Here is a 25,729-nt window from a genome sequence, read left to right on the forward strand (position 1 = left end):
AACATGTAAGCCTCACACTTGCCAACTGCATCACCGGTATGCTAAAGCTCTTGCAGCACATTTCCATTTAGTGTCTGCTGCCCATATCTCCACATGCCAGAGTAGGCTTCCTTTGTCCAATTATGCCTGGTGTATAAAATCCAAGAAAGCTGGAAGAAAGCCAGAGTACTGTAGCTAAGAAACTTCTACATCACAAGAGTTTCAAACTCCAAGGAGTACTGCTAGAAAGCACTGGCTCAGAGTATTCCCTGGTTGCACAGACTTTCACGTATGCGTGTACCACATTACTCATGCAAGTGCAGAGCAAGTTTTTGCTTTTAAGATCCAGACTCTTGGTGTGTCTCATGCATGGAGCGAGAAGTAAACTAATAGGCCTAAGAAAGTTCAGAGAGAAAACACTACAAGCTTGAAGTAACTTTCTGCTGTCCCTGCAAGAAACTATCCAAAATAACATTGCCATCTTGCTGGCTTTGTGTACACGCTGACTGATTTATATTTAGATATTACTCAAGTCACCATCAGAATTTGTTCTGCAACTGCATGTCCCACTTACAAAGCGGCTTCAGAATTGAGAATGGGAGAACGCTTTTCTACATCATTAAACTTTCTCTACTGACAAATACCAATATGAAGGAAGAGACAATCTGACTAAAACTGGCAGTAAGAAACATGAAAAAGCAGAAAAGAAGTTGAGAAGGATATAAAACGCAAAATCTAGAGGACAGGGAGATATAGGGAGTGATGGGGAGAGTCACAGAACAGTCTCCTTCAAAACGTTCTTGCTAGAACCAAAGCCAAGCCTCAATGTTGCTGACATAAAGCTCTTTAGACAAGTGTGCCTCCTACGTCTGGTGCAATTACTATATAAAACAGACATCATTGAGAACAAAACTACTTACGCAATTGCTAGTTATCATATTGAGCAGATAAAGGACCTGCTCTAATTGGTAATCCCTGTTACCAAATCCCTGTTGGGTAACTCTACAGACTGAATTATTTTGCTTTGTGGCACACAGGGAAATTGCATTGTAAAACACAGATCTACATAATTTAAGAATATTTCTATGTTCCATAAGTAATTACAATTCAGGAAGTAAAGGGATTATCACTATCTTAATTTCCCATCCATGAGTACTTTAAGTCAATATGGCCATCAAATTACTATTGTTATACACTATTCATTTAGTATATCTGGTAAACCTTCCCAGACAGTGAATCAGGATTATTTAGTAAAGAAGACTGCTGCCTCCACCTGTTGGCTCCCTTTCATTGGGTGCACAAGCTGGACAACGTATCGACATTGAGGCAGCAAAAATAAAGAGGGCCTCATAGCTGAGAAACTGGCATATTTCTCTACATGGTTTGTCTTGTCTTAGTCATGGTGTTCCTCAGTGGTGCCAGAAAAGTTATTTAGCCTATCATGTTCAAAAATCAGTCACTGAATGACACATTGCTCTTTTTATTGAGGGCTCATACTGAGACACCTCGAAGTGCCAAGGATTCACAGCAGAACTCAAATTCAGATGCAGTTTTGCTATGAACAAGTAGGATCATGGGATTATTCAGTTTGGAATAAACTTCAGGCAGTCTCTAGGCCAATTCCCTGCCCGAAGTGGGTCCAGCTAGAAAGCTGTACAACAGCAGAACGGATGAAAACATGTACTAATGACATTTTTAATCATACACGAATCTAGCTTATGTCAGAATACAGAAGTTCCTAATTACCAAGTCCACTGAATGTCTGTAAAGAATATGAGACATCAACCTCCATAGTAAAATATTTTTCTTGTTTTCAAATTTTATCTATCACTACAGTGAAATATGAGGATCTTAATTAAAAAATAAAATCCTAAACTTTTTAACATTAGAACAAGATAGATACTGTTAACCCACCACAAATCAAAACAATAAGCAGAATTGAAATTCCAGGTCAATGAGAAAGATAGCAAAACCAAAAAAATATTGGTCTGCAATGAAAAACAAAAAGTTCCAGGTATATAAAGAAAGAAGGTATTATTATTCAAGCAGTATATACAAAACATTATCTGTGATAGGTAGCTGTCACTGCATTGTCCATTTAATTTCCAAATTCTAACCTACTAGAGATCTTGCATTTCTTAACAAATTTTCAGCTTGCCACTTGAAATACCACATTGAAATGTCGAGCATAATTCCAAGTTTTAAATATTTTAACATTTTAATGATTTGTCACCTGATAATGTTTTAGTGTGCCATTAATAAGAAGAGAAGACTGCTTTTCCACCCTTTCAGTGATCGCATGAGCAACTGTGTAGTAGGACTGAGACCCTCTAGCACTATATTGCATGCTATATTCATCATCCACATCTTGCTTGGCTGTCCTGGAAAGCAGAAGAAGAACTACAGTCAATTCCCACAAACAGTTTTTTTGAACACAGGCCACACATGTATGTCTACAGAAACTCTGCAAACCCCCACCTGTGGCAAGTACACCAACGGGTGCAAGCTACTTTATAAACAGTACACAATTAATACCAAATGATCATGATCTCCTGCAGACGTTCATGCCAGAGAAGCTACCACAACTCACTGTAACCTAGAGCAAGCTACTCTTGGGAAACACCACTGTAACAAATCACAATTCCTAGCAAAAAACAGCACCTAAACAACACTCACTCAATGATTTGCTTTGCATCTTTCTCAGAAACTTCCTCACTGTTCGGATCCAGGAGTATCTTCTCATCTGCTTCCAACCTGCTTGATTCTTCTTCATCATCCTACAGAATATAGAAAAAGAACAGGATTTCTGGGAAGTGCAACATCTTCCTAAGTCATGCTTTTAACTGGCATTCACATATTCGTAGCTTTCATTCACCAACTCTTTATGAGAGAAACCTAAATCACAAAGTTCAACTTAGGCTTATTCTGCAACAGAATTGCGCTGCAGCAAGTGCAGAAGACCATTTTTGACATACATTAACCCACAGAAAGCCATGATACTTTGAAATAAAAAGTATTTTCCCCTTTAACGCCATTACTTAAAAGCCTTACTCTGTCTATCATGTTGATGGAGAGGATTCCAATACTGTGTATATATTTATATCGTTCCAGATGCGTGATATTTTAATAAAGCTTAAAAACTGCCAAGAATTGCAGTCTTAGGCTTCTAGTTTCTTAACTTTTTTAAAATAGACGACATTTCTACTCTTTCTAAAACAACGTGATGTTTTCTGACTACAGTTGCAACAGATAATGAACAACTTAAAATCTCACTAATGCAGATGAACAAAACACTGCTCTGAATCATGCACATTTAATCTCCTAAGAATTATTTCCCTAGCTCTAAACAACACCACTGCTGAAGAGTTTATGCTAAAAATGTAGTAACATCTCTTTTAATATTCCTCCTAGAATCTGACAGGTATCAGCCCCCCCCCTCCTTTCTTACTACTGAGAGTCTTATAGAATTGCGTTAGCAGTAATTAGCCATACAAAGGCATGTACATCATACAGTCCAGTCAGATTCAGTGGTCATTTAGTGTAGTATTGTAAAGACTGCCAGACTTAGGAGTTCTGAGTTCTATACCTAGTTCTGTTGCTAGCCTGTTGATTGAACATGGTCGTTCTCTATTCCTCAGTTTTGCTCTCCTTTAGAAAGTACTTGTCTGAAAAATGCTATGCAAGTATTGGTATTGATTATTCATAGTGTCTGGTGTTATGACCCTGGAGTATAGGGATCTTTGCATGTGTTAATTTTAAGATTCTATTCAGAATTTCTGTAACAGTAATATTTAAATTACTCTTAAAGTACTGAATCAAGCCTACCCTAAACAGTCTGAACCTAAATCCTTGATATAATCCCTTTTTAATAAACATAATATATAAATAATAACTGTGTTATTCAGAATTGTCAATAAAACGTCCACTGCGTAAACATTAAAGATGTTAATTTAATTAAGCACAAAGCCACAATACAGCCTTTTATGACATATATTTTAAAATAGGAACCTGCTGATATCCTCTGGTTCACAATTCTTAAAAGTCAATTTAAAATATTTACTTTTCCTGAGCCCGATTACCAGTTTGGCATTTACAGCATATATAAAGGACAACTGCTATGAACTGAGAAGAATTACAAAACCAGTTACTTTTCCTGTTTTTATTATTCTTAAAACACCCACTATCACTTTCCCTTCCTTCCTTATGAAAAACAGGAAAACACCACATGGAGTAAGTACTTGTTTTTACTGTATTGCTTGTATATTTTTTTTAAAGACACATACCTCCTCCTCATATTCAGAGCCACTTTCATCTTCACTGTCTGACCTGGGAGCAACTTCATAGCTGTACAAAGATGACAGAAAGATTATGAATTACAGATAACATGAGGAGGGATTAGGTACAACACACCTCCTACTCAGCTTATACCTAATAAATTAAAAAGAAGAATAGACTAGACAAGCCAGAACAGAATAGAACAGAACAGGTAAAAAAGAAAAAAAGAATAACTAAGAGAAGCCCATGAAAAATATAAATGCAAATAGAAAAAGCAGCCTACTTGTATGCTAACTGCTTACCCGGGGTTCATTTCCAGCCAAGCATCCAGCTGACTTGCTTTTGGTGCTTCTGGTCCAAGAAGAACTTTGCCTGTTTCAGTGTGAGTCACTTTGACTGGAAGGTCACTCATCTGACTGCTCTCATCTATGGGCTAAAAATTCAAATGAAATCTTATACCATAAGGCAACTGAATTTCATGCTTGTCATACATAATAAAAAGAACTAATAGCACTTCCAAATTCCAGCTGTAAACAAGCAGTGCAGTTTTGTTATAAGAAGCCACCCCTTCCCACGTGGCTATCAAGCAAACACTGAGTCACAGTATTTCTATGTGTAATATATTCTAAGTGACATCCACAAATACATCACAGTACTCCAAATAAATTAACAAGAGCAGCATGGAAAAAAATACACCATTGGCTTCTGTGTAATGACACAAGGTATGTATGTTTATAGGCATTTAACCCTGTTATTTATACCAATATACACCTATAACCAAAAACATACATTGACCTTATGACCTTTTCTCTTAAATAGAGAAACAAGGATGTAATACTGTAGCTAACTTTTTAAGTAAAGGCCTATATTAAAGATTCGCTGTCCTGACTTCTTTAATTAAGCTGATAAAGTACCAGCAATAACAAAACTTTTAACTTATTCTGGTGATCTAACAAAACCAAGATGGCATTACTTTTTCTGTTTTCTCTTTGCCCTGTTTTCTTTGCCCACAGATTTGCTACTTTAAAACCTTTTTGCCTTCTACTACTGCTTCTACTGAAGAATCTTTTCCTCGTATATATATATATACACAAACAAGAAAAAATAATTCTGAACGTTTATAAGTTCCCAAAAGTAATGAAGTTACAAGAATGTTATATGCATTTTTCTTGTGCAACCATAACTATATTAAAGGATTTTGCTATAACTCTAACTACATCAGCAAAAATATCACTTGCAAGTATAAAAAAACCCTAAAAGTAAAATAATAAATACAATTCTAAAGTCTTTATATAAAAACAAAATGGAACAGAAAAATGGCATTAACAAAACAGTTCTTAATGAGGCAGCATATGCTCTGCTACTGAATGAAAAATACTATTCAAAGAATGACACAGAAAAATTAGTCATTTCCATTTTCTTCTGAGGAAAAAAGAACTTTTAAATGTCTTAAGCCATCATACTACTATAGTCTGTTCTGTGTCTGAAAGCTAAATACATGCAATGACAACAATGTATTTTATAAAAATGGGAAGCTAGACTATATCATGTTTACAACCTCATTTTATGAAGTAAATTATGCCCACACACAGACTGCAAGAAAGCCATTTACTTTTAAGCATGTAATAAAGCTGAGAGGGATTCTTCAGCACACTCAGTGATAGACTCAATATATTTTTCTTTTGTCTTCAACTTTCTGAAGAGAAACAGGCCAGCATAAAAGTTAATCCAGGTAATTTTTATTCCTGGTTATAAGCAACAGCTCTTTTTAGAACACTTATGGTGATGATTTTTTTCTTAAGCTGTAGCAATGGCACACAGAACAATCATTGGATATTAAAAACAAACAAACAAACGAACAAAAAACCCCCCAAGAAACATAAAACAAAACAAACAAACCACCTTGTAAAATTCATACCTCTCCGTCAGGACCAAGACCAGATGCCATTCCTTCTGCATTTTCTTCAGCCTTCTAAAACAAATGAAGAATTGAAAAATATCACAGTCAGATTACAGGTATAGAGAGAATATTTTATATGAGATAAGCGTTTTGGACCATGAATATGTTCCACTCTATTTCTGAATTGCCTGGGATGCATGTAATCCAAGGTATGGTGGATATAGGTAGAGATAGCCACAGAATAACTACCATACACATAAACCATATACTAGTATGAACAGGGTACCTACAGCACCTCTAGTCACTGTAATAAACTGCATTTAAGTGTCTGGCCTACTGAATTTCTGGTTCAGACAGTTCAGTTGCTTAAAGACTGTGCTAGTACAAATAAAATAGTAATTAATCTTCATGGGATTTACTATTGATTTCCTCTAAAGGCATCACAAATCGTGTATCTGTGCAGGTACTTTTATTTTAGGTACGTACACAATTACTAGAGAACTAACTAGAAGGAATATTTGGGAAGTTCTTTGCACTTTATCTCAATTTAGTCTAGGCCAGAGTTACTGAAATTACAAACAAAAAGAACCTTGGAGTTCTTAGCTGGAGTAAGCTGGATTTTTTTTCTCCCCAGGCACCACTGAGAAATAAGCAGTATCTTCATCAGAGCCTATCCTCATTCACCCTACTTAAAAATGTCACTATAGTATGAGATAATGGAAGACCTACTTTGCTTCTGAATTGGGACTTTCCTAAACAACTCTGGCAATGAGCAAGAAAGGATAGAATACAGCTTCCGCTCCTGTCACAGTGCAGGGCTTGTGGTACTGCAGCACAGTTTTATTTTGGTTACCAATGCAAAACAGATCAGACCAATAACAATATCGGATCTCTTATACCATGTTTTATAGATAAACGACTTCCAAGTATGATTAATGTGTATGATAAATTTACATAATCCAGTTGTTTCTTTTATTTAAGAAATATACTTCAGAAATAGGTGCATTTCGGACTATTGAGATGACCCTCGATATCTGCTTCAGATCAAGCCTTAAGCCTCTGTCTTTGCCATTGAAGCCCATTTCCCAAGGCATGAACTTCAAATGAGCATGCAGCAGCAGGCATGGGTCAATTCTATATTTTAAAAGAAGTTTATTCTTATTTCATTTATATAGCCTTCAGACTTCAAGACACATGCCTAACCATCTTTGTTAAACACTTTTTCACTAGTATTATCAAAAATGGAAGTCTGGCTAATAAGTCAGAAAATTCACAACCTACAGTTAAAAACAATTTTGGAAAGCAGAAACATATGTTACAAAGGAGATAAATGTAAATAATGACAGATATCTTGCACTTGTATTTTGGGCTATGCAAAGATGTCTTTTATCTTGTCAATTTAATCCTTGACAAGGAAATAACAATTTTGCAATAGCAGGAAGCTACATTTTCTTCATTTTCTGTATAATGTCAAGAAAAACTACAGATATAGGTGAAAGGTTGCATAGCAAGTCAAACAAAGGGTAATATTTGTGTACACTCCTGTAACCTTCATAGATGAGCAAAAGGTTGGTGGAAAGAACTTAGTAACAAACAAAAAGCTGCAGATGATCAAGACTGAGCTAAGATTTTTTTTCTCCTAATCTTTCTTTAGGTTTTAGGCCGGGGTATTTATAAGCACTGAATATTTATGGGGCATATTTCATTTTTGCTGCAGTGAGAGAGTATTATCTCTGTACCGACATGGCCAGAAGACACTCTGTTCCTCATACATACTTCAGCTAAACCTACGTAGAAATAGAACCATGTCACAGATGTGGACTGTTGAGGGAATTAATGTTTTTCATTAAAGCAGTGCATTTACTCCACACATTATCCCATTAAGGATTATCTCTACTGTGAATTCCGTACATTAAATCAGGTCTGTTCTCACTGTTTATATACAGATCAGGAACACCATTTAAGTTACATCTTTACCTTCTAAGCGGGGGATTGTTCCCATGCCCATGTTAAGAACATATTTTCAACAAAAAGTACAGAGGTTTTGGAGAGGGAAAGGAGAAAACATGGAGCATTTTTTAGACCATTAATGTCCAAAGTCAGAATGTTTTATATGCTGGTATGTATTAGCATATTTAAAGTGCTGCTGGTAAACCATGTAAATATATTGTTTATATTTGTATCAGTAATTAGTAGCAAACCAGGCATGGAAACAGATTATAAAAATCCTCTTATCCATCCTGCAAGAGATAAAAGGTACTGAGAGGTCACAAAAATGACAAGTCATTACTTAATGATTATTTTACAAACAGAATTATTTTTTCAAAAATAGCACTGTTCAGTTTCCACACGTCTCTCTCAAGGGGTAAAAAGCTTCATACAAAGAAAAGTAATTTTGAAAAGCTTCAATTAAATGTTATGAATGCACAATGAATGATACTACTGGCAGAATATTCACTTATTGTAATAAACTTACCCAGATTCTTTCCCTCTTCTCGTTTCCAATGGTCTTACAAAATGGACTGAGCCAAGTGTAGAATGTGGAGGTCTAGAAGAGTTCCCCTCTATGAAACAGCTATACAAACCAGACTTTTCCCATCTTTGTACAATGTAATTTGGATGCACTGGATCCTTTCGGGGTACTTTAATCCTAATTTACAAGCCTGTCCCAATTTTGCCTGTATAAAGTTTATTGGCAGATCAATGTTAACAGCCCACAATTTTCTAATCCTGCCTCCTTCTCACTTTCTTTGGAATTAATGACAGCAAATTTCATCATAGAATGGTTTAGGTTAGAAGGGACCTTAAAGATCATTGATTTCCAACCCCTCTGCCATGGGCAGGGACACCTCCCACTAGACCAGGTTGTGCAAAGGCCCATCCAACCTAGCCTTGAACACTTCCAGGGATGGGGCATCAACAACTTCTCTGGGCAACATCTCCCAGTGTCTCACCACCCTCACAGGAAAGAGTTTCTTCCTTATACGTAGTCTGAATCTATACTCTTTAGGTTTAAAGCCATTACTCCTCGTCCTATCACTACACTCCCTGATAAAGAGTACCTCTCCAACTTTCCTATAGGCCCCCTTTTGGTATTGGAAGCTGCTATAAGGTCTCCCCAGAGCCTTCTCTTCTCCAGGCTGAACAACCCCAATTCTCTCAGCCTGTCCTCACATGAGACGTGCTCCATCCCTCTAATCATCTTCATGGCCCTCCACTGGACTCGCTCCAAAAAGTCCACGTCCTTCTGAGGTTGGGGGTCCCAGAGATGGATGCTGTACTCCAGGTTGGGTCTCACCAGAGCGGAGTAGAGGGGGAGAATCACCTCCGTCGACCTGCTGGCCATGCTTCTTTTGATGCAGCCCAGAATGCAGTTGACTTTCTGGGCTGCAAGTACACATTGCTGGCTCATGTTGAGCTTCTCATCCACCAACGTCCCCAAGTCCTTCTCCTCAGGGCTGCTCTCAACGCATTCTCCACTCAGCCTGTATTTGTGCTTGGGATTGCTGTGACCCAGGTACAGGACCTTGCACTTGGCCTGGCTGAACCTCACAAAGTTTGAACCTCACAAAGTTTGCACGGGCCCACCTCTCAAGCCTGTCCAGGTCCCTTTGGATTGCATCCCTTCCCTCCAGCATGTCGATCACACCACACAGCCTGGTGTCATCAGCAAGCTTGCTGAGGGTGTACTTTATCCTACTGTCCATGTCACTGACAAAGACATTAAATAGCACTGATCCAAACACCAAGCCCTGAGGAACGCCACTCATCACTGGTCTCCCCTTGGACATCAAGCTGTTGACCGCAACTCTTTGAGTACGGCCGTCTAGCCACCTCCTTATCCACTGAGTAGTCTGTCCATCAAATCCATGTCTCTCCAATTTAGAGACCAGGATGTCATGTGGGACAGTGTCAAATGCTTTGCACAAGTCCATATATATATGGAGATAGATAGACAGATAGATAGATTTCAGTGGGGAGATATATATCTTATATACATTTCAGTGGAGAGAGATAAGTATTAAGAATTTGCCAGTGTAGATGATTTTAGATACCCTGGTATGGGTATGACAATTGGATATTACTACACTTATCAACATTAAAACTGGATTTGAAGAAGAGATGGACTAAAAATACCGGCTGCAATTACTTGCCTTCTTTCTTCTCCTTCTCTTCTTCTTCTCTTTGGCTGCTTGTGCCTGTTTGTGCTCCCATACCAGGTTAGTCAAGTTAGCCACATACTCATCTGTCTGCTGCAATAGGTAGGCCAGTCGTCTATCTTTCTTTTGGTCAATCAGCTTACGGTAGCCTTCTTCATCTTCAGCCTAGCAATACAAACCAGACATCAGTCATGACAAAAATGCTTTCAAAGAAACATCAACCAACTCCTGTGTCCATAACCATGTGTTACCTTAGTTAGGTCATTATGATCTGCATAGGGGAATAACTAGATGGGTAAAGAATTTGTCATATGATCAAGCCCAGAAGGTCATATATTTGTGTTAATGGGTCATAGAATCATCATGGAATCATAGAATGGTTAGAGTTGGAAGGGACCTTAAAGATTATCGAGTTCCAACCCCCCTGCCGTGGGCAGGGACACCTCCCACTAGAGCAGGCTGCTCAAAGGCCCACCCAGCCTGCACTTGAACACTTCCAGGGATGGGGCATCAACAACTTCTCTGGGCAACCTCTTCCAGTGTCTCACCACCCTCACAGTAAAGAGTTTCTTCCTAATAGCTAACTAGGTTTAAAACCGTTACCCATCTTCCTATGACTACACTCCCTGATAAAGAGTACCTCTCCAACTTTCCTGTAGGCCCCCTTTTGGTACTGGAAGGCTGCTATAAGGTCTCCCTAGAGCCTTCTCCAGGCTGAATAACCCCAACTCTTTCAGCTTGTCTTCATAGGAGAGGTGCTCCAGCCCTCTGATCATTTTTGCGGCTCTCCTCTGGACCCACTCCAACAGGTCCATGTCTTTCCTGTGCTGAGGGCCCCAGAGCTGGATGCAGTACTCCAGATGAGGTCTCATCAGAGCAGAATACAGGGGCAGGAATCACCTCCCTCAACCTGCTGGCCACACTGCTTTTGATGCAGTAGAGGATGCAACTGGCTTTCTGGGCTGCAAGCACACATTGCTGGCTCATACAGCTTTTCACCCACTAGTACCCCCATGTCTTTCTCCACAGAGCTGCAGAGGGTCATACTCTATCTGGACACAGTAAGAGGGATACCACAGGGTTCTATCCTGGAGCATGTCGTGTTTAACATCTCTATCAGTGACCTAGAGGAAGGGATGGAGGGCACTCTAGTCAACTTTGCAGATTACACAAAACTGAGGGATAGCAGTCAATATGCTTGCGGGCTGGGCTGCACTTCAGAAGAACATGAACAGTCACAGAAGTTGTGCCACTTCTCACCTTAGGGGTTTTCATGACATGTCTGAAAAAAGCCTTGAGCAACCTGCTTTGAATTCAATGTTGGCACAGCTTTGGGAACGTGGCTGGCCTAGAGAGGTCTCTGTCAGCCTGAGTGACTCTGAGATTCAGGGATTCTATGATTCTAAAAATCTCCTACTCTTATGCACTAATGACTGGAAAATCTACAGCAGTTGCAACACGTAAGGAAAGGTGGGAGGAGGGGGGAAAAAATCACTTAATGTGACATTGAACAGATTACAATGTCCCAAAATGGAGATGCTTGGTAAGTCGCCTACAGAGATGATTTTTCCAAGACATGAAGCGTAAATAGCCGACACCAAGAGGAACAACATGGGAGTGGGTACGAACTTGTGTTCAGTCCTTTGTCCAGTACAAATACAGATCTTTTTCTTTTAGGTGTTAGAAGAAAATTTTCTTTTGAGAAAATTGTCATCTTTCTACCCTGGTGTTATTTCATCTTTGATACAGGTCACTATCAGAGACAGGATTCACCAGATAAGCCATATCTCTGAGTCATTCTGGCAACTTCTGCATCCTTATGGCACTGCTGAAGTGTGTTGTTAGGGCTAAGAGATACCAGGAAACACTGCTTTCATGTGCTGCAAAGAGATAATGCATTTGAGCATGCCGGAAAAATACAAGGAAAGCAGCAGACATGCCTTTGTCAATTTTGGCTAAAACAGCAAATAAAGGAAGAATACAATGTGTTATAAAAATCAAAACACAACTAAGAAAAATTTTAAAGATGATTAATTTCAAAGACAGCACTTTGGGAGATAACAAGAGATCTTCTTTCTTTCTGGAGACACACCAGAAATGCAGGAAGTTGGCAAGAACAGCTGCAATATTCAAATTGAGCTTGTGAAATTGTTTGTAAAATTCAGTTGTAATGTTCAAGCCATTATAGAAGTACAACACTCAAAACCTACCTTTTAGAATAATAATAATTATAATAATACTATTATTACTGAATACATAGTCATTGGTATCTAGCAAAGGTATTTCCTGTATACATTCAATCTTGTCTTGGCAGTATCTTTTTAAATTTTTTAAATCATTCCAATGCCCATTCCTGCATGTGATATATACTAGTATTAATGAGCTGTGACACGATCACCATTTTGAATCGTAGTCAATGAAGGACAATCTGTGGAATGAATTCAACATGCCTTAAAAGATATGTAAAGAGTTTTAGACACAGCACATCTTCCTAGATAACACTAAGCATCTGAGAGGAGAAGATGTTTGTAAAAATCCCTTGTACAGATCTGCAAATTCAAAATCACAACTGCACTAAAACTAAATAGGCAAAATAACCCCACTACAATCACACACTCTTAGCTTTTGCAGAAGGATTTAACTGAGCAAAGACTTCTGAGTGCAAAGCCCTAAACTGAAAATGCCTATGAAGTGCTGTATCTACGGTAAGAGTTTAACCACAGCCTTGGTGAAGGAGTCTTAGGGGAAAGCACGGATATTCTGGACGCGTGATATCCTGTGACATTTCTGGATATTGAGATCCACTTCATACTCTTCAGCAGTGGAAGCCAGAATCACAGAATGATATGGGGTTGGAAAGGACCTCTGGAGATCATCTAGTCCAAATCCCCTGCCAAGGCACGTCCACCTAGAGCAGGTTACACAGGAACTTTCCCAGGCGGGTTTTGAACGTCTCCAGAGAGGGAGACTCCACCACCTCCCTGGGCAGCCTGTTCCAGTGCTCTGACACCCTCCAAGTGAAGAAGTTCCTCCTCACGTTTAGATGGAACTTCTTATGTCCAAGTTTGTGCCCATTTCCTCTTGTCCTGTCACTGGGCACCACTGAAAAAAGACTGGCCCCATCCTCTTGACACCCACCATTTAAGTATTTATAGGTGTTGATCAGATCCCCCCTCAGACTTCTTGATATTTTTATTATTTATGGTACTACATGTTAAGACTGACATAAGCTAAACATTGCAATGCACAAAAATATTTCTAACGAATCAAGGTTTTTTTTTTAATCAGCTTTTTTTCCTCTAATAATTAACATTTTTATGATCTTGGTTAGATAGACTGCTGACAATTATCTCTAATTATAAAAAAGCTCTATAATGCAGATTACTATGCAATTTTAAGAAATGCTCTAGGGCCTAAACATTTTTTATTCTCTTATGCAAGTCCTTCATTTACATTTTATACACACTGTTATTTCTCAGTTTTTATCATTTTTATATTTTATTATTTCTACATTTTGTTTTGTGATTTTTAAAACCAAACTATTTAGTCCTCATTTATGGTGGGAACAGATTCATGCTGGACAGGGACTAAAGTTTTGCATTACATTTGCACTCATACTAGATACTTACTGTTTTTTACCAGCCTGTTTCAAAGTAGGCCTGTCAATTCCCATTCAATTCTATGTTGGCAAAGTGTTAAAAAAGAGGGAATGAATGTTTTAAAAAAACCTTTTTCAATCCTAGTTGCTAACATACTTGTACATACATTTCACTCCAGAATTATTTTAACTCCTGAAATGTAGGCAGCCCACCAATTGCTTCCACGGTTATACACAAACCCATTCTACTCTATCCTAAGAACATTACAACTGATATTGTGAGGGTGCAAGGAAGGGAAAACTATGAAATAGCAAGGAATACAGTCCTGGAGCACTAATGGGCAGAACTGACTGCTACTAATTCTCAAGATACATGCATTACTGCTATTGGTTATGTATTTTTGTGTGTGAAATCAGCTTTATATAGAAGTTGCAGAGTAATGCCATGAACTCATGGAATTCATACGGGATCTTCAAAATTACAAACCTAGTAATAAAACACACTCCAGTATTTATATAATGGACCAATACTGCTGCAGTTATATAACAGTATATGAAGTTAATGAGATTAAGTGATGTTATATAGAAATGGCTGTGCTAAATTTCTGTGCTGGCAGAAAAAGACAATTATCCTTATCAAAAACCTTAAAAGAAGAAGTAGCTGTAGGTTAAAATGAACAGTGTCACCTTCATTACCATCATCAGAAACACACATAATTAAATTGCAGCAGTTTTAGATTTATACTTTTTGCATTACAGAGGCTTTATTCTGCAAAGGAAATACATGGGTGTGGCTGAGATAGTATATGAAATATTAAAAGGATACAGTATGCAATTTTAGCTAAAATAGCTATATTACTTCCTTTACTCCTTACCATTAGTCTCCTCATTCTTTCTTTCTCAATTCTCTCAGTTTCTTTTTTCTGCTCACGCTCAGTGTTGGCATGCCAAGTTGCCACAGCTTTAGAAAGCTTCTGAATTTTCCCAGCAACTGACCGGTGGTACTCTTTAAAATCTTTAGCGTGCTGCAATATGCTATTCAGGTATTCCTAAAAAGAGAAACAAGTTAGTGCAGACATGTGGGCAAAGCACCAGATTTGAAATCAGGAATAGAGAAGTTCTAATCTTATCTTTTTTCCAATTGCTTATCACACGATTTGGGTTTTTTTTTAATCTTAGAAACTCCGAAGGTAAATAAAATATCTAACAGAGAAGACCAACACAGCAAAGCGAAGTGCATTTCTGCCACGGGGCAAACAGCTTATAAGTTAAAATACCTGATGCTTCTGCCTACGCTTTCTCTCCTGTTCTATCTTCTGCTGTTTCTCAAGCTTTTCTGTCATACGGGCCTCCCTCAGAGTCTGCCGCTTGCTTCGTTTGTAGGCTTTGGAGTTCAATGCTGTCTCCAGCGTTGTGTCACGACGCATGCAGGCTACTACCTCTTGTCTTAGCTACCAGAGGGGAAAAACAAAAAAAATTTTAATACATGGAGGAACAACTTTATACAGGGGCATGGCAGAGTAAAATCGTAACAGTCCAGGAGATGTCCTAGCCTCCTCTTCCTTTCAATTACAGTTAGAAAAGATCCAGCATCTATACAGTTGCAACAGCTATGCCTGTCTCCCTAAACAAATCTTCAGCCTCCACAGGATTGCCAAAAGTGTTAGTCTTAATTGTAATTTCTTCCTTCTTTACAAGATGCTGCAAACGACTGTCCTGCTGCAATGAAAGGGGCTAGCCAAGACATTACACAAAGTAACACACGAATAAACAACATACATAACATACTTTCTAGAGCTGGACCTCAGGATAGCTGACAACTCATTTAACTGCCAGTCGCACAGGAGACAGCAGGGAGAGGTAAACGTTAAGGGCTTGCCACAGTCCCAGCAGAACAGCAGGGAGGTCCTGCTGCTTTTCATCTGACCTCTGACAAAACCTCATTAAAAACGAGTGCCAACAGTAGAGGGAAGGAAGACTTGGACATCGTGGTACAACTACTGCCAAGGCTTCTGTCAGGAAGTATTTTTGCTTGACCTGCCAAATCACTTCTATGTTCTTCCAAACTAGCTGGAAATGCCAATGGCAAGAGGCCCACAGGAGCCTGGCAGTGTGATTCTTTTTCTGAGATTCATTTGTTGATACATGCTGTCAAGATCCAACTTATATCTTAGATATTATCTTGTTATGCTTAATTTTCGAAGTCTGTGTGCCACACTGGAAATTCTGAAAAAAGATCACAGAGAAATACCACACATAACACCAACATACAACTCTTCCTAAAGCAAGGAGACTTGTGACAAATATGAAGTATGTCCAAAAAGAGGTGTCTATTGGGATTTGTGTGGGAGATCAGCTTGTCGCCTGTACAACTCTTGTTTTGTCTCTGTGCCAATGCCAAGTTCATTATGAAAGACACAGTTACACTTTAGACTGGAAGATAAAGTAGGAAACGAAAAGAACACTTTTATTAACAAAATAAAATAAAGTCTAGGTTAAACATTTCTGTGACTTGCTTATTGGTCAGCTTTGTTCTCATGTAAAACCTCCCGCTTAGGCTCAATGCTGCTGCCAAATCTCTTGCCAGTTTACTCTTTGCTACATGAACACGTTTGGCTGTGACCTCTATGAGAATTTTCCTGATGCAAAAGGCATTACCTGGCGCTGGAAATTCAGTAACCTAAGTGCCTTCAGCTCCACTGTAGCCTTGGTTCGCAGATCAGGGGGCAGAGAACCAGGCAAGTTCTCCAGTTCCTGGATTCTGTGAGCAATTCGAGCCTGAAGCCTAAGTAAAAATAAAATTGAATAAGACACCAGACAAAATCTGTAAGTGGTTATCAAAATTATACAGTAAAAACAGGCACTTTGTCTCAGGCATTTATTTGGCTTTTACTAATTGTTTCTGAACTAAGAGGCTTTTTGCAGAGATGACATTAGGTATCCTTTTCCACTTTGAAAACAAATTGTCAAATAATGAAAATACCCCTTGGCCCTTCTTTTAATTTTAACTAAAAGAATATGCATGAAAAAAAACTTGGGAATTTTATTTTACTTATACTATAGTGGATTCTGTTTTCAAGCTATTTTGATGGGTATTGTTTTATGCACAGTGAGTCAGTGATGACATAGACAGAACCTTCTTTAATATCTGGAATGCTACTTGCTGATTTTATTGACAAATGAAAAGTTCATAAGTAAAATATTCACACTTACATAAGTGTTACACTGTAAATCAGATTCTATTTCACTCTTCCTTTTCAAGCTCCTTTTGCATTCATTTGGAAATTCAAGAGAGAGGGAAAGAGAGAATAATGGACAAGCCAGATAGAATCTGGTTTTTTCTATTTTTTTACATTAAAAACCAAGTCATAGAGCTAACAGTTACATAGTTTTTGTGGGTTTATTTCTAAATCACTTGATCACTAAAATGGGCACAGACCCCAGAATTTTAAGTTATCCAGAAGTTGCATCTAAGTTTAACCGAATCAGTGACCTTCATTTTCCACATACTTTAGGAAAAAAAAATGGCCCCAAAACCCCAGCTAAAACCAAACACACACACGCTCCCCAAAACCAGAGAGTTCTCTCTCTCCCAAAATCAGAAGCCTAAAGGCCCAGGAAGAGGAAGGTATCTTATCTCCCTATACTGCACAGAAGTCACAAAATTTCCCTTTACTTTCACAAAGCACAAAACATCAGATCACATTAGGAAAAGGTGTCCGCTGCCGTTTTCCCGCAATGAGGACTTTGGAACTGCCATGAAGGGAGAAAGAAAACACTTTCTATAGGGCTTCTTTACATACAGTGATTGTACTTCCCCTGCCCTTTCACTCCTTCATGAAACCACAGACCACAGCATAGTGACATAAACTCTCATACACTCAACACATCAGCCTCACAGCTGGAAAGCAGACCACACATCAGGCAAAACGGCTGCACCTGATACGTAGAGCCAGAATAAATTGAAGTACTGGCATCTCACAGTAACTGCATGCATCGTGACTTATGTAAAATTTGAAATGCAACTGGAATCACTTGTACAGTTGCAGACAGTATCTCTTCTGTAATAGTACTCCTTAGAATCATAGAATCATAAAATGGTTAGACTTGGAAGGGACCTTAAAGATCATCGAGTTCCAACCCCCCTGCCATCGGCAGGGACATCTCCACTAGAGCAGGTTGCTCAAAGCCCCATCCAGCCTGGCCTTAAACACTTCCAGGGATGGGGCATCCACAACTTCCCTGGGCAACCTGTTCCAGTGCTTCACCACCCTCACAGTAAAGAATTTCCTCCTAATATCTGATCTAAATCTCCCTTCTTCCAATTTAAAACCCTTACCCCCTGTCCTGTCACTACACTTCCTGACAAAGAGTCCCTCTCCGGCTCTCCTGTAGGCTCCCTTCAGATATTGGAAGGCTGCTATGAGGTCTCCCTGGAGCCTTCTCTTCTCCAGGCTGAACAATCCCAGCTCTCTCAGCCTGTCTTCATAGGGGAGGTGCTCCATCCCTCTGATCATCTTAGTGACCCTCCGCTGGACCCACTCCAACAGGTCCATGTCCTTCCTGTGTGAAGGACTCCAAGGCTGGACACAGTATTCCAGGTGGGGTCTCATGAGCGCAGAGTAGAGGGGTAGAATCACCTCCCGTGACCTGCTGGCCACACTTCTCTTGATGCAGCCCAGGATCCGGCTGGCTTTCTGGGCTGCTAGTGTGCACTGCCGGCTCATGTTGACCTTCTCATCCACGAAATCCATCCTTCCTAAAACTCCTAAACTTCCCAAAACTATGCCTTTTTTTTATATTACCAAAAGACTTCTGCAATTCCTAGAACAACAACAAGGAGGTAATGCTGCATGACTGCTGAAGACTACGTTCTCAAGAGAGCAAGAAACTGAAGCAGCACTAGGTTAGTTAAGTTTTTTTCATACAGACTTAAAAGTAAATCAGAAAGAGTTACTTCCTAATATGAGAAAGTTCCATAAAAAGCTACAGATGTTTGTCCAGGCCCAGAGAAGTTCATGATCTCCAAAGGAAAAATTTCATTCAGGAAGTGCCATTGGCACATTTTGTTCTTTCAAGTGTATATACTTCACTAAAAAAGTCCACATTTTGTACAACTTCACCTGTCACTGCATATTCCAGTTATTTAGAAAAGATTTTACTGCACCTAAGGATGCAAAATCTTGAGAATTAAATGGTTTTTTAAGATATACTATTGTACCTCCATACAAAAAAGCAGCCAAGATGTACAGAGACTACTGCTCTAAATCACTGATGGGTGCTCTGCCTGTTGCTTATTCACACATGGGTGTAATCACACATCACAACTATGATTTATTACTTTATTTCACTCTCCAAATAGCTGCAATGCTTCTCCTGAAACCACCACCTACAAAACAGTTACAGCCAAACCCCAGGCTCACTGACTTTAATGAAATTTTAGGGAGTAGTAACAACCTTTCCAAACTTCTCTAAGCTGTGAACTTAGTTAGGCAGCTGAATACTGAACATTTCCCTTTTTTTTTCTTTTTTGTTAGCATTAAGTGTTTGTTCTTGTACTATACAAAAAGATGAGCATAAAAAAGTTAATCTAGGTTCTTCCTAACATAGCTTGTGGTTTTACGTAACTAAATGGATGAGTAACTTTGCAAACAAACACAAAGTGAAATGTTCACTTTTTAGTTGTGCCAAAATTGGCTTGTTACTTTAATTCCAGGTATAAAATAGGTGAAAGTGCCTGCTGATGTAAAAGTTTACACAGTAGAATTTCAAACAGCAGCCAAAGCTGGGATGGGGTTTATATTTCTGTTGTCTAAATTATTAATAAAAATCCAAATATACAACTTTCTTGAGATATGACTAAACATACTGCAAGCCTATACAGTGTGCTTATTACGTCCCATCATAACACTAAGCAGCCCACCCCCACATAAAAGGCTCTTCACACTGCTAATCATTTTCTTCATTTTTCTCAACTCTGGTTTATAAAAAGGCTGATCAGAGATAAATGCATGTGACATTCTATTATTAAATTATACAGGAGATTATTATTTCCAGGATAACTTTTCCTCCAATGTTTTTGCTCCATATGCTGAAGTGAGTGCAAAAACAGAGGTCTGCACTGAGCTACAACCACACTTCTACAGTTTTGTGGGTGATTACCCTCCTTTTATAATCCAGCCAGAGGGAAGGACTAGGAAAAAAAATTAATACAATCATTATTTCTAAGTCAGTACTAATACTACTTCAGAAAACTCCCACTGAAACCCAGGTCCATTCTCTATTAAAATAAAATCCTGGTCAAAAATGTATAAATACTAATGAAAATCTACAGCACACATGGAAGAATAATGAAAAATTGCAGCCAGATGGGTTACATATAAAACAAAAAAGGAAACTTATTTTGAAGTTTTATTTTGTTATAATTATATTGTTTAGGGCAATTACTACTAGTAGTAATAGAAGTGGTATTTTCTTGAGTAGTCAGTAGGATTTTTAAAAGAATTCTGTGACAGACATCCCAACTCAAGTGAACGCAACAAGTACTTCAGGTGTGTCTCATCACAGCTACCTTCTAGTCTTTAAAGAGAATGACTGCAGTTTGACTACTGCTATCTTCATGGAAAAATACAAATAGCCATTAGGTAAACAGAACCAGAAGAAAAAAGCTTCCTAGATGCTTTTTACAAGCACTTGAAAGATATAATCTCACCGTTTAAAGGATAAATTTAATTAGACTTTGCAGTTCAGCAATTTATCTTCATCCATGCAGGAAGTGGCTAGTGCCCCTTTTCTTCGCAAAACAAGATCTTTTTGCACACCTCTTCCTCATCAACTGAGGTCAACAGCAGAGGTTATGTTTGCACATTCAAACATGTCTGGTATGGATGCCATGCAGTAAGCAATGAAGATACACAAGAAGAGACTTTGCAGATAACAACAAAGAAACCACTGACAATCTACAGGATTGTAGATTGTGTTAGATCTACCACTAACAAGTGGGTTTTTTTAATTACCAATGAGAAGGTAGAAAAAAAGTGCTTCCACACAGTAGAACAACTTTAAATTACACACATTATTAGCTTCAAGGGCTCTACTCATTGAGACTAAAAAGAAGTATGGTAATTTTAAGTAAGTGTTAAGGAGAGTTTTATAAAAGCACAGTATGAATTTGTCATTCTGGCCAGATTTAAAGGCACATAACAAGTTTAACAGCTCTCCACATATGAATAATTTAAACTTCTTATATGTCTAAGAATTTTAAACATCTAAGTTTCCTTTTATCCACCTTTAGTCACACAGAGATTAACAACTATTATCATATAATCTCATCATACATGCTACAAATAGCTTCTCAGCACAACAGCTGAGAATATGACAGCAACATTAACTCTCCGTTTTCTTTCTCTTTGTTAATATATACTGGAGCCTTTTTTATAATCAGATCAAGGCTTTTCAGGGAGAAAAAGCAGTCTGCTGATGTTTCCTTAGATTCAAAGCTTTTTCAGATCCTGCAATACATTAATAGGTGCATTACTGCTTCTCCATCTGCACTGGTCTATTTAACATGTGGTTAGTGAATAGGAATGCTATACTGTACTTTTAAGTGCCTATTTGATGAATTGTTTGATGAAACAAACTACATAACTCCCTAGTAACAAGGACAGGATAAAAGAATTGCTATCACTGAAAAAAAAAAAATTAGATGTAACTTTGTAGCAGCAAAAACTAAAGTACTTCAAGTTTACAATATTGTTCTATGTGTAGGACATGCTCTAATACGTAAAACATGTATATGATCTATTAAGAAACAGAAAAGTGTATGCAGTAGCATGTATTCTCCCCCAAAAGTTTGCCATTACTTGAGAGGTATACATACAGCAAGATACATGGCCAAACACCTCAGCTTTAACATGTAGCTCATAAATTAGTGCTAAATTACTGTCTCCCCAGCAGCACGCTTTACACCTTTAGTCCAGAAACACCATGAAACGAGAGAAAAAAAAATATCAAAGAGAGAAGAAAATAAAACCCAAGATAGACAAGCGATGCAAGTGAAAACAATTGCTTACCACCCATCGACCGATGCCCAGACAGTCCCCGAGCAGTGGGCCACCACCAACCTCCCCACAGTTTTATTGCTGAGCGTGATGATGTCATATGGTACACTAATATCCCTTTGGTCAGTTGGGTTCAGCTGTCCCGGCTGTGTCCCCTCCCAACTTTCCGTGCACCCCCAGCCTCCTCGCTGGGGCACTGGGAGGAACAGAAAGGCCTTGACACTGTGTAAGCCCTGCTCAGCAAGAACTAAAACATCAGTGTCTTATCAACACAATTTTCAGACCAAATCCAAAACACAGCCCCACACAAACTACTATGAAGAAATTTAACTCTATGCCAGCCAAAACCAGTACAGTCACTGAGTAAACCTAATACATAATTTACAAGAATTCCTAACTTAATCAGGTTCAAAGCTCACACTTTCATACAATAAGGCAGTATACCAAAATTTTACCTTTTGGGTCTACCTATATGTTTGAAAAACAAATCCCTGAAACATCTACGTGATAATTCTGTCTTTTCATGAAAATTAGTAATTCAAACAGTTTTCTAAGTATTCGAAGTATAATGCCCCTTTATTAAAAAAGTTAACTACTGAGAGATCTCAAGAGACAATCTTGTCATAAAGCTTTCATTTACTTCACTAGTTTCAGAATACAAATGTTTATATTCACTTTTTTATATTCCCTTTTTATGAAAAAAGTGTGAATACATTATGTTTCTGTATTAAACTTGCCTATACTGAAGCTAAGTCGAGGACTGTCCAAAGCACAAAGGCTGTTAAACTGATTTTTTTAAAGCTTTTTTCTGATGTTACTTATACAGTTTGAAATAATTAGAAGATTTCCAGAAGTTCTAAGCATTCTGATATGGAAAGCAAAACCAAATTCCAGCAGTGTTCAACATTAAAAAAGCTTGGATTAGTATCTATGTGTTGGCATAAAAAAACCCAAACAAACAAAAAAAACCCAAAACCAAACCAATCTTCTGCTGCAGAATCTCTGTCAAACTTCCATCTCACTTACTCTGCCAAGAAGATCAGGGTATTTACAACCTAATGTATATGCTGTATCTGCAACCACTTCTCCACGTTAGTAAATGCAACACTGCTATTTTCTGTCACTCCTCACTTTCCTCCATTTATGCATACTAAGACATAATAGTTTGGCACAAACTCTAGACATGGCACAACATCCTAAAACATTTCATGGTGTTTTACCTTTGTAAAGCCAAAGTCATTAAACCAGGGAGATCACCATCCCTTTTGGCTACCTTCCCTTACAAACTCATTGTTACAGTAACTAGAAAATGCATCATCAGTCCAAAAGAAGCAAATAGGCTAAGTGCAGTTTCTTTCCTCTTACTGATAATGATGAGGAACATATTTTAGGTGCAGGTCAAGATCCTTCTGCTCGGCAGATTCTCAAGGTCAATTGTTTAATAACCTTGTTCATGAGAAGAGGGAAGAAGTCTCTTTCTAACTCCACAAGAAATGTCATCCTCTGTACATTGTAATGAATATAATTCACCATCTAATTAGGGCACTCAGGAGGCAACGTGTAAAGATCATGCTTCCTGGTAACTTTTTTTTTTTAAATCTTGTCTGCAACCTCCTTAATATTCTCTCTACTCTTTGGTAGTCCAGCCAACCCCATCCACCGCCAATAAAATTTGGTTTTGCTGTGGCCACTAACTCATCAGCCTTTTGACTTCCACTGCTCTCTTCCAACCTCCCTTTTGTTTACAATTTTGAAAACTTTCTGCACTGAATTGGTTTCTCTGTAGACTGCAAGGATTTTGATTTCCTAACTTTCAGTGTTTGCAGCATTCAAGTAATACAGTAACCCAGCCAAGTCCTTCATCCTGTTTTAAACTTATCTAGTTTGCAATGATACTGCCAGTATGCTTTACTAGCTGATAACAGGGTAGAATTAATTCATTGTTTGGTCTGATGGTTTTGTACTTCTCTTTGATGTCGCCTCTCTCTGGAAACTCAATTTATACTGTTGTCACTACAGTGGTTGATTCAAGGAATGTCAGTTAAGAAAGTGAAAAACAACAATCTGCATATGCATTTGAATCTTGTTACTCCCTTTTACCTATATTCACGTTCTTGGAGTATTTCAACAGGATCCAATCCTTGTGGCTTCTGGATAGGGCTGATGCGATTCTGCTTTTGCTGCAGCTGAACAATGGGTGAAGGCTGTCCAGGTGGTGGCTGTGGTACAGAAGGTCCAGGCATGGCGGCAGCAGGCTGGGCAGCAGGGGGGGCAGGAGAAGGCCTCCCACTAGGGGGTGGCGCAGGAAGCTTTTGCTGCGCATTGGAGACACTCAGATCTGGGGCTTGGCCTGAATCATAAAAAGTACAGAATAATAACATGAAATATGGAACGCAGCAAGAAAATCAAGATGGTTTCTGAAGACAGAATGTGAAGTAAGGTAAACATTAAAAATTACCAGAAAAAGCACACGGAGGTAGCTACGCTCTGTATTTAAAAAAACATACTGAAATGCAAGTATAAGATACATTTGAGGGAGTAATCCAAAGGAAAACAAACCACCCAAAATTTTATGAAGAATGCCATTTCTTTTCCCATTCCTGTAGTCTTTTAATTCTAGCATTAGAAGCAAAACAGCTGCAGAACTGATTTCATGCAAGTGTACGACCTAATTGTGCCTCCTGTTCACTATCCTTGCATCACTTAGCAGAAGGAATCTCTAATCACAGCCTCACAACAAGCACAACTAAGCCTTCTTTTTAGAGCTCTACCAGAACTAGATAATCATATTAAAACTTCTACAACTGTACTTAGATCCTGTCATACATAAATAGCCTGTTTCATTATTATCTCCTATTAATGTATTTAAGTATTTCAAATATCAGTAATTAAATTACCACTTTATCTTACAGCATTCTAATCATCTTGAAAATTAACTCCCCAGTTAACATGAAAATAGTACCTGCCACTTATAAGACACTAAGGGTCATAGATTTTGGTATGCCTTTAGGACAAGTCATCCTTGCATTCAGATGTTCAAAAACAGGCGTTGACAAGAGACATACCTGCAGTCTTGTAATCAAACTTAATTCAAACCCAACATCCTGAAATCTACATAAAAGGATTCCTTCAGAGGTCACCATTTGTCGTTCACACATCTGCACCAAACTCCAGAAAAGGAACTTGGGCACAAGCTGTAGATTCTGTACTTAGCAACAGTGCATTTCAGCTTATAAAAAATAAGGAATGAAACTAAGCCACCAAAAGCCTCTGTGTAGTCTCAGTTTTCCAGGGATCATGCAAACTGAACTGTAAAACAAACACTACCACAAACAACTATGTAATGAATGAAAAACAAATTTAAAGAAAAAAGGATAATCTTTAAACACATCAAGTAAAACATCCAAACAGATACAGCAGGGACATTTTTTTTCTTATTAAAAAAAAACAGCAATGAAAAAAGACAAACAGTAAGAAGCTTATAGTTAAACAGGACAGACATATTATTATGACATACTCGATTATTTTGATAAACTATCCATCCAGCAAATCTGTATACCTGCCAGCATTTTTTAGTAGCAGTATTTGAGCTAGAAGGCACTGTGCTTGGTAAACTTACATACACAAGCTCTCAAGAAACACTTTTCCCCCTCTTTATTATCCTACTCAAACTTTAAGTATTCATTGGAAGTATTCCAAGAAAAGCAGTTCTACATCTGATTACACACTGGTACTTCATTTTCTTTTTATGTTGCCC

At 38.3% G+C, this 25,729-nt stretch overlaps 1 protein-coding gene across 2 annotated transcripts in view; it reads right to left on the reverse strand.

The window, feature by feature from the left end:
- The window catches only part of SMARCA2 (SWI/SNF related BAF chromatin remodeling complex subunit ATPase 2), a 114,660-nt gene that overhangs the window by 63,600 nt on the left and 25,331 nt on the right, over positions 1-25,729 (reverse strand). For both annotated transcript variants that reach the window (XM_074165786.1, XM_074165785.1), the window contains exons 6-15: positions 24,073-24,322; positions 16,571-16,697; positions 15,190-15,363; positions 14,788-14,961; positions 10,309-10,479; positions 6,173-6,226; positions 4,557-4,687; positions 4,263-4,323; positions 2,656-2,756; positions 2,213-2,360 (exon numbers count right to left, since the gene is read on the reverse strand). In XM_074165786.1, coding sequence (XP_074021887.1) covers positions 2,213-2,360; positions 2,656-2,756; positions 4,263-4,323; positions 4,557-4,687; positions 6,173-6,226; positions 10,309-10,479; positions 14,788-14,961; positions 15,190-15,363; positions 16,571-16,697; positions 24,073-24,322 — 1,391 coding nt within the window. The remainder of the gene's footprint in view (positions 1-2,212; positions 2,361-2,655; positions 2,757-4,262; positions 4,324-4,556; positions 4,688-6,172; positions 6,227-10,308; positions 10,480-14,787; positions 14,962-15,189; positions 15,364-16,570; positions 16,698-24,072; positions 24,323-25,729) is intronic.

This window comes from Numenius arquata, chromosome Z (genome assembly GCF_964106895.1).
Source record: "Numenius arquata chromosome Z, bNumArq3.hap1.1, whole genome shotgun sequence".
In the NCBI taxonomy this organism is placed as follows: domain Eukaryota; kingdom Metazoa; phylum Chordata; class Aves; order Charadriiformes; family Scolopacidae; genus Numenius; species Numenius arquata.